Source organism: Melanostigma gelatinosum (genome assembly GCF_949748355.1).
Source record: "Melanostigma gelatinosum genome assembly, chromosome: 6".
In the NCBI taxonomy this organism is placed as follows: domain Eukaryota; kingdom Metazoa; phylum Chordata; class Actinopteri; order Perciformes; family Zoarcidae; genus Melanostigma; species Melanostigma gelatinosum.
In genome coordinates, this window is record NC_136639.1 from 68,248 (window position 1) to 83,987 (window position 15,740).

At 43.1% G+C, this 15,740-nt stretch overlaps 1 protein-coding gene across 1 annotated transcript; it reads right to left on the reverse strand.

The window, feature by feature from the left end:
* Nucleotides 1–288: 288 nt before the first annotated feature.
* LOC306778196 (noelin-like) lies at nucleotides 289–11,417 on the reverse strand (the record flags this gene model as incomplete). The annotated part of the gene is made up of 6 exons (XM_079269631.1): nucleotides 289–951; nucleotides 1,522–1,628; nucleotides 1,979–2,198; nucleotides 5,086–5,241; nucleotides 6,090–6,239; nucleotides 11,352–11,417. 6 exons carry the CDS (start codon nucleotides 11,415–11,417, stop codon nucleotides 289–291), a joined length of 1,362 nt encoding a protein of 453 aa, XP_079125757.1.
* Nucleotides 11,418–15,740: the final 4,323 nt, after the last annotated feature.

Below are 15,740 nucleotides of genomic sequence, written 5' to 3' on the forward strand. Positions count from 1 at the left end.
AGCAGCATTAACTGTTAAACTATTTGTTGGTGAACCATCCCAAACATCCTGAGCTCTGAGTGCAGGTGTTGCTTTGAACTCTTTGAACTCAACAGTAAAATAAATCAGTTGATTACAGGATGGACTGGTTCACTAAAAACATGCAACAGTCACCTGATTTCTATTGAAGGAACAGTTTATGCTAAGCTAGGCTAATATAGCTGGGGATACAGATCTGATCCTCTGATTCTCAGTGTTTCTGTAAAGCGTGTCTTTATCCCGTGATGTTGCTCCACCGATACATTAATACTACTGTATAATGTGGTACAGAGTCACATTGTAAAGGACTTGGTGGCCATTGTTCCAGGCGTACAGCGCTCTGTCTCGGGGGTTGTAGTCCAGCATGGACAGGTGGCTGTATTTATTGGTCAGAGGAATGTCAATGTACTCGTAGGTGGAGGAGTTGGTGGAGTAAGCGTAGTACACTTTTGTTCCACCTGAGTAGCCGTTAGTAACGTACAGGGTTCCACAGATCATGAATGCCTCGCCGGCGCTGCGTTTCGGGTGGTTGGTGATCCAGCTGCGGATGATCTGCAGAGTGTTTGGGTTTAACTGGCTGAGGACAATGTTTCCAGCATTCTGATTGGTGGCGTAGACGGCCCAGAGCCCGCCTTCGTCCACCATGAGGTCGATGTCTGAGTGCCCCCCCCACGAGTAATGGTACATGTTGTTGTAGCCGGCGAAGTCCAGCTGCCGGGACCGGCTGATGAGCGACGTGCTGAAGTCGAACTTGATGATGGTGTGACTCTGAAACTTGTTGAAGTAAATGGATCCGTTGTAAACCACCTGACCAGTACCAGACCAGGGGTGAGGCAGGCGATGAGAGGTGAAGTTATCTGTCGTCATGAAGTCGCTCATCGACTGATACTCCCTAACAAAGCGGTTATTATGGTAACCATCCATGTACCACACCTAGAGAGGAAGAAAGACAAATACTAGAATAGATTTGTGTTTTGTGTCAATGTGATGACACGAGACTGTGTTCTATAAACAATACAAATGACATATTTATATACATATTATACTTCTATATACTGATACATACTTATATATTTCATTATAATAAACACTGTAGACTCAGCTAAAGTTAAACTCTTCAGAGGGAGATCCAGGACTCTTCTGGTTTATCTCCTGTTTCCACTCAGTCTGAAAATTATGACATTTTACAATCTGGAGGAAATAATTACTGAAATAATAATGAGCATTAATAATACATATGTACATCGTATAATCAGCATGTATCTCTTCCATATCGAAGTTTTAGTCTAAAACCACTGGATCCTACTTTTCCCATAATGGACCTGGATAGAGTCTTTCATTACAAAGTCCTGTACATATTAAAAAGTACATATGTCAAAACTCTACAGAGTGAAATGTATCTCTAAAAGATTACAAGTGTTTATTCTGTGTGTGAATCCAGATGTTTACAGAGATTTAGATGATTATTATTGTTATTAACTATTGTTGTGTTTGTTGACTTACTCTCGTATCTCCAGCAGGAGCGAGCGGGTCGGTCATCCACGAGCCGAACCTCGATCCAGACGTCTTGATGGTGATTGGCTCAGAGATCCCTGTCAGCTTCCCACAGGCTGAAAATAATGATGTCATCAATAATGGACAAAATAAAAGGACCAAGAAGGCACAGGGTGGACAAAATAACAGGAACAAGAAGGTACAGGGAGGACAAAATAACAGGAACAAGAAGGTACAAGGTGGACAAAATAAAAGGAACAAGAAGGTACAGGGTGGATAAAATAATTAAATACTGTTAACAGGTTTCTGAGAGACTGCCATCTACTTCAGAAATATATTCTATGATTGTGAGAACATGTCGAATGTTCAATGGGACCCTGTTTTCTGTTTGCTGGTGTTCTGTAATATTCTGTGTTTAACGTCTTCACTTTCCCAGCGTCTGTTTAATCCTCTGTTGTTTACTCACCCAGCCTCTGCATGCAGGCCCTAAGGCGGTCCTCCAGGTCCATCACTCGACTGTGGAGCTCCTGGTAGTCCAGACCTCCCAGTTGTTCCTGCAGTGATCCCAGCAGCTCGGTCACATTGGCCACCTCCTCCTTAAACTGTCGGACCAGCAGAGCGTCCTCCTTGTAGGCCTCCAGGACCAAGATCAGAGGACGCAACTCCTCCATCTTTGCTTTGATGGACTGATAAACAGACAGCAGCGATCAATAACCTTCCAGACATTTAAAGAAGTCCACATTCAACTGAAGGTGGTCCCTGCATCACGACTCCATTTAATGTGTGCGACACTCTAAAATTGTGTGACCACTTTTGTGTTCTTCTAATTTCGTTTTTCGTATCTTTGAGAAGATAAAGGTTAAGTATTTTGAACGCCTTGTCCTGTCCCACCTAAAAACCCTCACTGACCCACTCCTGGACCCCCTGCAGTTTGCCTACAGAGCCAACAGGTCTGTAGACGACACAGTCAACTTGGCCCTTCACTTCATCCTCCAGCATCTGGACTCCCCAGGAACCTATGCCAGGATCCTGTTTGTGGACTTCAGCTCTGCTTTCAACACCATCATCCCATCTCTGCTGCATAGCAAGCTCTCCCAGCTGCACGTGCCCGACTCCACCTGCAAGTGGATCACAGACTTCCTGTCTGACAGGAAGCAGCACGTGAAGCTGGGAAAGCACGTTGCAGTCTCGAGGACCATCAGCATCGGTTCCCCCCAACACCAAGGCTGCGTTCTTTCCCCTCTGCTCTTCTCCCTGTACACCAACAGCTGCACCTCCAGTTACCAGTCCGTCAAGCTCCTGAAGTTCGCGGATGACACCACCCTCATTGGACTCATCTCTGGTGGGGATGAGTCCGCCTACAGGTGGGAGACTGACCATCTGGTGACCTGGTGCAGGTTGAACAACCTAGAGCTCAACGCTCTAAAGACAGTGGAGATGGTTGTGGATTTCAGGAAGAATGCAGCCCCACCAGCCCCTATCACCCTGTGTGACTCCCCCGTCGACGTGGTGCAGTCCTTCCGCTTCCTGGGCTCCATCATATCCCAGGACCTCAAGTGGGAGCTGAACATCAGCTCCATCACCAAGAAGGCTCAGTAGATGATGTACTTCCTGCGGCAGCTGAAGAAATTCAACCTGCCAAAGACAATGATGGTGCATTTCTACACAGCCATCATTGAGTCCATCCTCTGCTCCTCCATCACCGTCTGGTACGCTGCAGCCACTGCCAAGGACAAGGGTAGACTGCAGCACATCATTCGCTCTGCTGAGAAGGTGATTGGCTGCAATCTGCCGTCCCTCCAGGACTTGTTCGCTTCAAGGACCCTGAAGCGAGCAAGAAAGATTGTAGCCGACCCCTCCCACCCTGGACATGAACTGTTCATGCCCCTTCCATCTGGCAGGAGGCTGAGGTCCATCAGGACCAAGACCTCACACCACATCAACAGTTTCTTCCCGTCCGCAGTCTGGCTCATTAACAAAGCCCGGGTCCCCCACTGACTCTGTCATCCCCAGGACATTTCCTTCTGGTGTCTCCCCTGCACATCCCTGTTTCTTTATTTAAACACACTCGTCACTTTTAACATTTCACCTACACTTCACTTGTTTTACAGTCCTGTTATCTGTTTTGTGCACTTTATTTTATATTTTATTGTAAATTTGTATATGTTTCTATTTCTTGCACTGTGTTGATTGTTGTTGTTAGTTTAATGTTATTGTTTATTGTTAAATGTTACGCACCAACCGCCACGACAAATTCCTTGTAGGTGCAAACTTCCTTGGCAATAAACGGTTCTGATTCAGATTCAGATTCTGGTTAAGATGAAGCAGCAAACCAGCTTAAACATCCGCCCGGAAATATCCTTCAAGGTATCCAGGATGCTACATCATTGAATCCTGCTAATGTTCAAATGTTCAGGATCCTTTAAATTCTACCGAGGACTGAGTCATTCCTTCAGATTTTCATGGATGCCTGTGAGTTCACTCAGCACACAGGATAATATGCTCGTGAACTCTCAGTCATTTCACCTCAGCAGTCCATCATCAGCTGTTTCTGAACAAATGTGAGGCCGGAAATGTATCATCAAGTTGCTGAATATTCACTCAGAAGGCCTAATTATAGAGATTTTTCTAGTTTTCATCATGTTCATCAACCTTTTAAAAGCACTGACGCAAAGTCAGAGAGAGACAGAAGCATATACCTCTTCGTGAATTGAGGGTTTATTAACAGTGGAAAGAAGAACCAAGATGATTTTGATGACTTTCATTTTGTTTTTCAAAGGAGTCTGGTAGCTTTAAAAATATCATATTGATTGTATGTTTATTAAATTAGTTAATTTTAAAGATTTTTAAAATTGGTCAACATATTTTGAATCTATGGTTTTGAGGAACGCAAAATCAATATTCTTACTAGAAATTGTAATGTGTGGAATTATTCGAAATTAATCAAATTTTAAAATAAATACATACATTTTTTTCTGCATACTGGCTCTCTCTCTAGACTGGAGTCTAAGAGTCTTGTCCTAAGGATGCATTCTCCGAAGGAAGCATCCTTGAGTTTGAGAAACAGACGAACTGACTGTGTCTTCTTTGCTGCTGCACTTTAACAGTATTTAACCAATGTCTCTCTTGTTGCTGAGGTCCCGATTCTGGGACTCATGAGACATATTTAAAATACTGAGGTTTGGAGAATCAACATGGAGAGGGTGATAGCACAGCATGAGCAGCACGTTAGCAGAGCAGCACGTTAGCAGAGTAGCAGCTTCCGTCTGCATCACAGGATGATATCTGACAGTAATATTTGCAGGTCAAGACACAATCACTTTAGTTACGTACATAAATGAAAGAAACTTTCATTGTGTTGATGTAATTTCGTGCAAGTGGAACATGAACCTTCCCACAACCCGATTAAAATGAGAATCACTTCCTGTGTCTACTTAAGTCTGATAACTTACTGTTGAAATTTACCACTTCACAGAGTGCTTTGCTGAGTTGTTAATCGGTTAGTTAGTGACATGACTTCATGAAGGTTGGGGATTGGTAGTGTCAGCCATGATATCATGATGTGGGCGGTACCTTGTACTGTCTGGCGATGTTGCTCTCGTGTCCGTCTTCTACTTGTTTGAATTTGTTTTCCAGACCCTTCAGCTGAACTTCCATTTTTTCCAAAAACTGCAGATCTCTCTGAGTCCTCTGGTCCAGGACCTTGATGGACTGACTCATGTTCTGAACCTAGATAATGACATCATATCACATATTACTATGTGACTACTACGGCTGTACCTTTATAATCTTTATTAATATTAAATATATATATACAGTACAAAAGACAATACATTAACAGAATGACAACAACAGTGAAGACAGAACAGTTAACAACATTTAATCTGTGTGTGTGTTGTACACTTGTATGTACCTTTATGATAAACTTTACTCTCAGGTTATCTGACAATAGAATCAAAGGTATCAGCAGTAAGAATATCACAGTTTCTATTGATTTAAATGACATTTTCCACTTTGACCACTAGAAGTCAAACAGGATGATTCTCCGGGTCGTTTCTTTTCTTTCCACCAGCTACACTTTTACAGACACAAACACACCGCCAGAAACAACTGAACTGGAAAATCTTCATCCTTCCCTGAAGTTACCAAATAAATAAATATACCACGTACCCTTTTCTACAGAAGAATTTGAATATTTAAATGTTGTTGATCTGTTGACCTTCGAATCAAAACTCTATAGTCACTGCTAAAAATCAACAAAAGTTTAAATCAAAAAATTATTATCACTTCACATCATGAATAAGATTTAATCGTGGATTTGGAGAAGAGCGACTCAGCAGTAGTGTAATCAGCATTGTTATTATTATTGTTATTAGTAGTAGTAGGATGAGTAGCAGCAGTAGTAGTAGTAGTTGTAGTAGTAGTAGTAGTAGGATTAGTAGCAGTAGTAGTAGCAGTAGTAGTAGTACTAGTAGGATTAGTAGCAGTAGTAGTAGTAGTAGCAGTAATAGTAATAGTAGTAGTAGTAGCAGTAGTAGTAGTATTTTAATAGCAGTGTTACTAGCAGTAATTGGTACCTTCTCCAGCAGCTGCCTCAGCTGTTTGGTTCTGGCATCTCTGGAGCAGACCGTCTGCTGAGGAGCGACCACCGTACAAACACATCGACCTTCAGAGTCCTGGGCTGAACTGTACACCTGCCAGCCCTCCTCGGGGGCAGAAGGACCCACCTATTCAGAATCAGAATCAGCTTTGTTGGCCAAGTATGCATACGCATACATGGAATTTGACTCTGGTTTCCACTTCGCTCTCCATGTACATACACAAGTTTACAATGAACAAGAAAAAAATATAAATGAAAAATAAAACAAGGGCAACATAAACAAAAAGTAGAACAGATGTAGGTATACAAATTTAACAACTACGTATGTACGATATAAGTATAAATATATATCCAATATATATTGGTGCTGGGCAACGACTACAATTTTAATCGCGATGAATCGCATTCTTTTTTTGCGATTAATTGCAATTAATCACATTGTTAGGATTAATAAAAGTTCAATAATGAATTCGAAAGTAGTGTATTGCGCACTTTTATTTTAAAAGTACTGCTATATGAACAAAAGGTCAATAACATTTGGTTTGTAAACACTTTAAACACATCAGGTTCTTGTTAACAGCAGTATTCCCTTTACACAGTAGCAGTTATAACACAGTTATAATGATTCTAATAGATATTCAGCCGGTGTTCATAACTTTATGTAAGACTTACACTTTGTGTAAGAGATGCAATTTGAAATATACGCCTTGAAAACTGCAAACCTATCTACATCATGTTTTTTCTTTTTTTTATGTTTGTTAAATTCTCTGTGGTGATAACTAAATGATGCTTATTTTACATATTACAAACAAAACACTTTAAAAACTCCAAAAAAATAATTTAAATGAATCATTTATTTTTTTGGTATTTTGGTCAGACACATATGCAACGCTGATTACCATAATATGTGTGGTATTTGTAATAAATGTACGTTAGTACATAGAGGGTGATAATCAGCTGTACTTAGGACCCAGGGGAATGTAGGTGAAGCATGGAACCTGCAGTCTGTACCGTGGCAGTAACCTGCATGAGGAAGTTATGCTAATAAAGAGTTGCAGTAAAAGAGCAGTTTGTTCTCACGTGCTTATGTTTATTTAAAAACACGACAATATGTATTTTAATATTGTCACGATCCTGTAACGAGACGATCGCGTGCGTGTGTTTGTGAGACAAGAGGGACTGACGGTGATGGAGTGTAGGAGGGGTTCCGGATCGGGCGTGTCACCCGGTGGGGGGAGAGTGGCAGCAGAAAGAAGTGACGCCACACAAACAGCTGTTCACCGCTCGCCGCCCAGTTTTTGTGTTAAAAATGTCCGCTTAATAATAAATAAAAAACTGCGTTAACGCGCGATAATATAATTGTCGGCATTAATTAATGCATTAACGCAGTAATAACGTGTTAACTTGCCCAGCACTAATATATTTATCTGACCATAAACCTATAAACAACAATGGCAATGGAATTGAGGTGAAAGTGCAAGTGGTGGTAATAGTGCAAACAGAGGTAAATGTGCAGTATGTCTGATTAATTGTTCATCAGAGTGACGGCCAGCAGAAAGAAGCTGTTCCTGTGTCTGGTGGTTTTGGCGTACAGCGCTCTGTAGCTCCTACCAGGGTGTGAAGGGTCTGCAGAGATCTTTCCAGCCCATTTCCTGACTCTGGAGGTGAACAAGTCCAGGATGGAGGGCAGGCTGGAGCCAATGATTTTTTCTGCAGACCTGACAGTCCGTTGCAGTCTGTTTCTGTCCTGTTTAGTGGCCGTTCCAAACCACACAGTGATAGTGGAGCAGAGAACAGACTGTAAACCAAGTGAAGTGTATGAGATGTTAAAAGTGACGAGTGTGTTTAAATAGAGAGACAGGGATGTACAGGGGAGAGACCAGAAGGAAAGAGACCAGAAGGAAATGTCCTGGGGATGACAGAGTCAGTGGGGGACCCGGGCTCTGTTAATGAGCCCGACTGCGGACGGGAAGAAACTGTTTGTGTGGCGTGAGGTCTTAGTTCTGATGGGCCGCAGCCTCCTGCCAGATGGAAGGGGCACAAACTGTTTATGTCCAGTGTGAGAGGGGTCGGCTACAATCTTTCGTGCTCGCTTCAGGGTCCTTGAAGCGAACAAGTCCTGGAGGGACGGCAGATTGCAGCCAATCACCCTCTCAGCAGAGCGAATGATGCGCTGCAGTCTGTCCTTGTCCTTGGCTGTGGCTGCAGCGTGCCAGGCCGTGATGGAGGAGCAGAGGATGGACTCAATGATGGTTGTGTAGAAATGCACCATCATTGACTTTGGCAGGTTGAATTTCTTCAGCTGCCTCAGGAAGTACATCCTCTGCTGAGCCTTCTTGGTGATGGAGCTGATGTTCAGCTCCCACTTGAGATCCTGGGTTATAATGGAGCCCAGGAAGCGGAAGGACTCGGGGGTCTCGGGGGGTCTCGGGATCACCTCTCTGCTGTTTGTAGATGATGTGGTCTTGTTAGCCTCCTCGGATCGTGACCTCCAGCATTCAATGGGGCGGTTTGCAGCCGAGTGTGAAGCGGCGGGGATGAGAGTCAGCACCTCCACATCTGAGGCCATGGTGCTCTGCCAGAAACCGGTGGATTGCTCCCTCCAGGTGGGGACGGAGTACCTAACTCAAGCGAAGGAGTTCAAGTATCTCGGGGTCTTGTTCACGAGCGAGGGTAAGATGGAGCGGGAGATGGACAGGCGGACCGGTGCGGCTGCAGCAGTAAAGCAGGCGCTGCACCGGACCGTCTTGATGAAGAGGGAGCTGAGCCGGAAGGCAAAGCTCTCAATGTACCACTTGGTCTACGTTCCTACCCTCACCTATGGTCACCAACTCTGGTTCGTGACCGAAAGGACAAGGTCGCGGCTACAAGCGGCCGACATGAGTTTCCTCCGTAGGGTGGCCGGGCTCAGCCTTAGAGATAGGGTCAGGAGCTTGGAGTCGAGCCGCTGCTCCTTCGCATCGAAAGGAGTCAGCTGAGGTGGTTCAGCATCTAATCAGGATGCCTCCTGGACGCCTCCCACTGGAGGTTTTCCAGGCACGTCCAACTGGGAAGAGACCCCGAGGGGGACTCAGAGTACGCTGGAGGGATTACATCTCCCAGCTGGCCTGGGAACGCCTCGGGATCCCCCACAATGAGCTGGAACATGTTGCCGGTGAGAGGGAAGTCTGGGTCAGCCTGCTTGGCCTGCTGCCACCGTGACCCGACCCCGGATAAGCGGAGGAAAATGGATGGATGGATGGAGGATTTCTTGGGGACCGGGATGATCGTGGAGCGTTTGAAGGAGGGGACTTCACAGAGCTCCAGTGATCAGTTTAAGATCTACGTGAAGATGGGTGCCAGCTGGTCAGCACAGACTTTCAGGCAGGAGGGTGACACACCATCTGGGCCTGGAGCCTTCCTGATCTTCTGTCTGTGAAAGAGCCGACTCACATCCTCTTTGCAGATCCTCCGTACCGGTGGGGGGTCGGTTGGTAGAGATGAGAAGGAGGCAGGGGGTGTAGGTGGTTGTTTGATGACGGGGCAGTTGGGGGGTGTTGAAGTGGGGTTGTCAAACCAGCAGTAGAACACATTCAGTTTGACAGGAAATTAGAGGACAATCAGCTTAATAAATCTGTTGATGACTGTAACTACTGCTGTGCAGAGTTGTGTTTCCAATCCTTAACTTAAATCAATCAATCAATCAAAGACAGAGAGAAGTAGAGACTCGCTTAAAACAAATGTTACATTTAAAAAAATAACTTTTCTGGCAGCAGAAGTGCTGGATAAGTGCCAGAAAAAATAAACATTGATACAATGTAAAACAAAAGAAACAAATCTATTTATGTAATGTTTCAAGAAATATCCCTAATCCATGAAATCTTTTACTTTTAACAAAATGATGAGATAAAATGACAAAACAAAAGTTTAATTACATGCATTTATTATTGTTATTAGAAAAAAGAACCATACATCTAAGGCCATTGACTAAAAATTGTCTTCCTTTTTTAAAATAATAAAATAAATGCCTTTTCTTTCTCCAAACAAAGAATAAATATATTTTTTAATTGCTTTACTCTTCATTAAAAATATTATGTCCAGTTAGGAAGCGATTGTGAATCAATTTGACCTGTGAGCGACATCATGTGAACAGAATAAACAGCAAGAACACCCCAAAAACGGAATGGTTGTCTCTCCTCTTATCCTTCCTGGATGACGTTTCTCTAGGTTTGCAGTTTGTTAGAGTCCTCGGCACTTTGTCAGCGTGAGAGGTTTCTAAAAATAACCTCCAGCGGCGTATTGTGTGGATGTTTCTGACCAAACTGTAAGAAACAGACTCCATGAGGACCTGTGCTCACAGCCCAGTACCGTGCTGCTCCATTGGCAGAGAACATCAGAGTTGGCAGGTTTTCCATTGGAACCCCGTTCTCTTAACATATGAGAGAAGGTTCACAATTTGCACATGAAAGAGTCTGGAGACGCTGTGGTGAACGTCATGCTGCCTAGAACATCATCCAGCAGGACCGGTCAGTGATGGTCTGGGGATCCTTGGAGGGTCTCACAAACCTCCAGGTGAACCTGACTGCTGTTAGGGCCCTGAGTTCCTACTGGTACAGAGAACCCTGGGTTCCTACTGTTACAGAGGGCCCTGGGTTCCTCCTGGTGCAGAGGGCCCTGGGTTCAATACTCGGCCTTCTGTGGCCAGAGTGTGTAGGCAGTTCTTGTAGGTAGATATTTTAAGGGGGCCAAACACACTACTAAGCCATATTATGAGTTGTCCTGATAAAATTCAAGTTGGATTAGACGTGATGTAACAGAATACAACACAAGACAGTAGAACATAACAGAAGACAGTTGAATAGAAAAGAAAAAAAGTAGAAAAGAAAAGAAGACAGTAGAATAGAACAGAAGACTGGATTAGAACAGGAGACAATAGAATAGAAAATAAGACGGTAGAATAGAAACCGAAGACAGTAGAATAGAAACAAGACAGTATAACAGAACAGGAGACAGTTGAATAGGAAAGAAGACAGTAGAATACAAACAAAAGACACAAGATAATATAATTCAGTAGTATAGGAAAGAAGACAGTAGAACAGAACAGAAGACAATAAAATACAAACAGAAGACTGTAGATTATAATATAATTCAGTAGAATATAAACAGAACACAGTAGAATAGAACACAAGACAGTAAAAAAGGAAGGAAGACAGTAGAATACAAACAAAACACAGTAGAATATAAATAGAAACATATTCACCACAGTGAAGTGTGATCCAATCAGCAGCAGCAGAAAAACGTTGAGCAGATTCTCTTCAGACTCCATCGGTGTCAAACACGTTCACTGTTTTTAATTAACCTGGTTATCTCTTAACCTCGTGTTAATCTGGTTATCTGTTCATCTGTTTTGTGTCTGTATCTTTTCTTCTCTTCCTCCTCCTTCCGTCCTCTCTCTGGTCTCTCTCCGCTTCCTCCTCTCTCCCTCCCTCCCTCTTCTATCTGCGCTTCCTCCTTCCTCCCTCTGGTCTCTCTGCTCTTCCTCCTCCCTCCTTCCCTCCCTCCCTGCTCTTCCTCCTCCCTCCCTCCTCTCTCTGCTCTTCCTCCTCCCTCCTTCCCTCCCTCCCTGCTCTTCCTCCTCCCTCCCTCCTCTCTCTGCTCTTCCTCCTCCCTCCTTCCCTCCCTCCCTGCTCTTCCTCCTCCCTCCCTCCTCTCTCTGCTCTTCCTCCTCCCTCCCTCCTCTCTCTGCTCTTCCTCCTCCCTCCCTCCTCTCTCTGCTCTTCCTCCTCCCTCCCTCCTCTCTCTGCTCTTCCTCCTCCCTCCCTCCTATCTTTGCTCTTCCTCCTCCCTCCCTCCTATTGAAACCGCCTATGTACTAGTACATACTACTGTGTTCCTCAGCTGCATGTACTATAGAACATACTACTATGTTCCTCAGCAGCATGTACTATAGAACATACTACTGTGTTCCTCAGCAGCATGTACTATAGAACATACTACTATGTTCCTCAGCAGCATGTACTATAGAACATACTACTATGTTCCTCAGCTGCATGTACTATAGAACATACTACTGTGTTCCTCAGCAGCATGTACTATAGAACATACTACTATGTTCCTCAGCAGCATGTACTATAGAACATACTACTGTGTTCCTCAGCAGCATGTACTATAGAACATACTACTGTGTTCCTCAGCAGCATGTACTATAGAACATACTACTGTGTTCCTCAGCAGCATGTACTATAGAACATACTACTATGTTCCTCAGCAGCATGTACTATAGAACATACTACTATGTTCCTCAGCAGCATGTACTATAGAACATACTACTGTGTTCCTCAGCAGCATGTACTATAGAACATACTACTGTGTTCCTCAGCAGCATGTACTATAGAACATACTACTGTGTTCCTCAGCGGGGGGGGTCGAGGAAACTTGCATGGCTTTGCTCACGACCGTAACTTCTGACGTCTACCCCGCTTCCTCCGGTAACTTGCACAAGGCCGAGAGGCCCTCTGGCCAAGAGCAGCTATCAGTCACATCAGTTCATGGCAGCTTTCCTCTAATGAGTACAAAGTCAGAAAGTGGCTTCATCTGTTATCCAGTTTCAAGCACGGGGGAGAGGACAATCTCTGTCTGCCAATTCTTGCTCACGAACAGCGTTCTCCTTGTATTCCCCGTCATCACCGGGAGAAATGAGGCCGACGATTGCAGAGTCATCAGAGAACTTTTGCAGGTGGCAGTTTGCAGAGTTGTATTTGAAGTCCGAGGTGTAGATGGTGATGTGGAATGGAGCTAGGACGGTTCCTTGTGGGGCCCCCGTGCTGCAGGACACCAGGTCGGACTCACACTCCCGTATCCGCACATACTGTGGACGGTTGGTGAGATAGTCCAAGATCCATGCGGTGAGGTGGTGGTCCACTCCGGTCTGCTCCAGCTTGTCCATCAGAAGCAAAGGCTGGATGGTGTTGAAGGCACTGGAGAAATAAAAAAACATGACTCTCACAGTGCTTCCATCCTTTTCCAGGTGAGAAAGGCATCTGTGTAGCAGGTAGGTAACAGCGTCATCCACCCCGATGCCAGATTGGTAGGCAAACTGAAGTGGGTCCAAAGATGAGCTCACCAGGGGGCGGAGATGTACAAGAGTGTGTGAGTGAGTGTTTGTATGTGTTAGAGTGTGTGTACCTCAGTGCACACAAGCATCCTTCATCGGGGAAGCAGCAGCCTGACCATCACCTCCTGTCATGCAACAAGAAACGTGTCGATCTGGGTCAGAGTATCACCTTCGAGAGGTCAGACAGGTCAGAGACATATATATTAGTGCTGGGCAAGTTAACGCGTTATTATCGCGTTAACGCATTCATTAATTGATGCCGACAATTATTTACACGCATTTTTTTATTTTGAAAGTCCGTGGAGGAAGTCTTCAGCAGATACGTTGATGCAGCTTGTGGGAGAAGTTTAGATAAACAAAAGCAAGACACGCGGCGTTACAACGTGTAGCAGCTGCTGCTCTGCCTAGAGACGACTGGACATCGCTGCGGTAAAGTCAGCAGACACTCACATGTTAGTGCACCTATATGCTGACATTCACGGTAAACTCATTCAAACGGCACAGGTCGGGAGCGAGCGAAGGACTTTGAAAGTTAGTGGAAATATTGTGTTTGCAAACCAAATGTTATTGCCCTTTTGTTCATATAGCAGTACTTTTCAAATAAAAGTGCGCAATACACTACTTTTGAATTCATTATTGAACTTTGTCATAACAATGAGATTAATCGCAAAAAATCCATGCGATTAATAATCGCGATTAAATATTTGATTCGTTGCCCAGCACGAATATATATATATATTAGGGGTGTAACGATACGCGTATTCGTATTGAACCGTTCGGTACGCGTGATGAACCGAATACGTTTGAATAAAAAAAATATATATATATATATATTTTTTAAAAACCTTTATTTAAGCAGGTAGTCCCATTGAGATTAAAAATCTCTTTTGCAAGATGTAAGTAACAATACTACATAACATTAAGGAGCAGTTTTGGTTTTTTATGCTTATGTGTTGCTAAGAAGACACCCCAGAAGATGAGTCACTCAGGTACAGTTCCATCATTGTTCAAAGTCAAAGAATAACTTTATGATGTTAGTTGTAATGAATAAATATATTTTAAAATCAAGTACATTTCTCTGCATTTATAGTTTTCTACTGTACCGAAACGTACCGAACCGTGGCTCCACTATCGTACCGAACCCAATTTTGTGAACCGTTACACCCCTAATATATATATATATAATGTTTTATTGTATTATATTGTTAGTGCTGACACTACGCTGTGGAGTCTAACCGATCAACTTCCCGTCTGATCAAAGTTATGAAAGAGACTCAAGAGTTGATGAGAAGATGTTTCAGTCTGAATGAGACACAAAGAAATGAAGAAGAACCAGATGGAGGAGAAAAACGTCTCTAAATTAATCATCGTTTTCCTCATTTGGTTGTCATGGAAACAACATCTCTATTTGCAGGCACATCAAAGTGTGTGTGTGTGTCAGATGGTCCTCAGCAGGGTTGAGAACACGAACACCCACACACTGTTGGCAGGACATCATAAAATATTTCACAGGAACATAAACACAGAAAGTGATATATTCAGAATGATTTTACTTTATTACACATCAAGATAATATCAGTACTTTCACATCAGGATGTTCAGAGTCATTTTACATATTTTAACATTTAAATTCCGACAGCTGCTTGAAATAAATAAATAAACTTTAACTGAAACATGTTTTACACTAAAATCTTAAGTTTTCTTAATAATGAAATGTTTTCATGATGCAGCTTTTTCAAGTGTATTAGTTTAAACTTAAATCATTTCATTCAGCTGCACTTCCTGTTTACTCTGTTGATTACATCTGAAATAATATTTTACATTATTTTAAGACATAAATGTTTGTCATATACTGTAGTTGAAGTCAGGGTTACATGGTTAGAGTTAGATGGGTTAGGGTTAGATGGGTTCGGGTTAGATGGGTTCGGGTTAGATGGATTAGAGTTATATGGGTTCGAATTATATGGGTTAGATTGGTTCGATTAGTTCCATTGGTTCGACGGGTTAGGGTTAGATGGGTTAGAGTTAGATTTGTTAGATGGGTTAGAGTTATATGGGTTAGAGTTAGATTTGTTAGATGGGTTGGATGGCTTAGAGTTAGATGGGTTAGGGTTAGATTGGTTAGTTAGATGGGTTAGATGGATTAGAGTTAAATGGGTGAGAGGGTTTCGATGGGTTCGATTGGTTAGGGTTAGATGGATTGGAGTTATATGGGTTAGAGTTGTATGGGTTCAAGTTCGATGAATTAAATGGGTTAGATGGGTTAGATGGATTAGAGTTATATGGGTTACATGGGTTAGAGTTGTATGGGTTCAAGTTCGATGAATTAAATGGGTTGGATGGGTTAGGGTTAAATGGGTTAGAGTTAGATGGGTGACATGCAGGAACATGGCGACATCTGCTGGTTAAACCTATGTATTACATATGAGGTCATCAGTTTCATCTAAACTTTAACCTCACTAGTATAAATAAACACTTTTTATTAATGCAGACATGTGAAGATTGTTTTTTATTTTGATCATATTACTATTTATT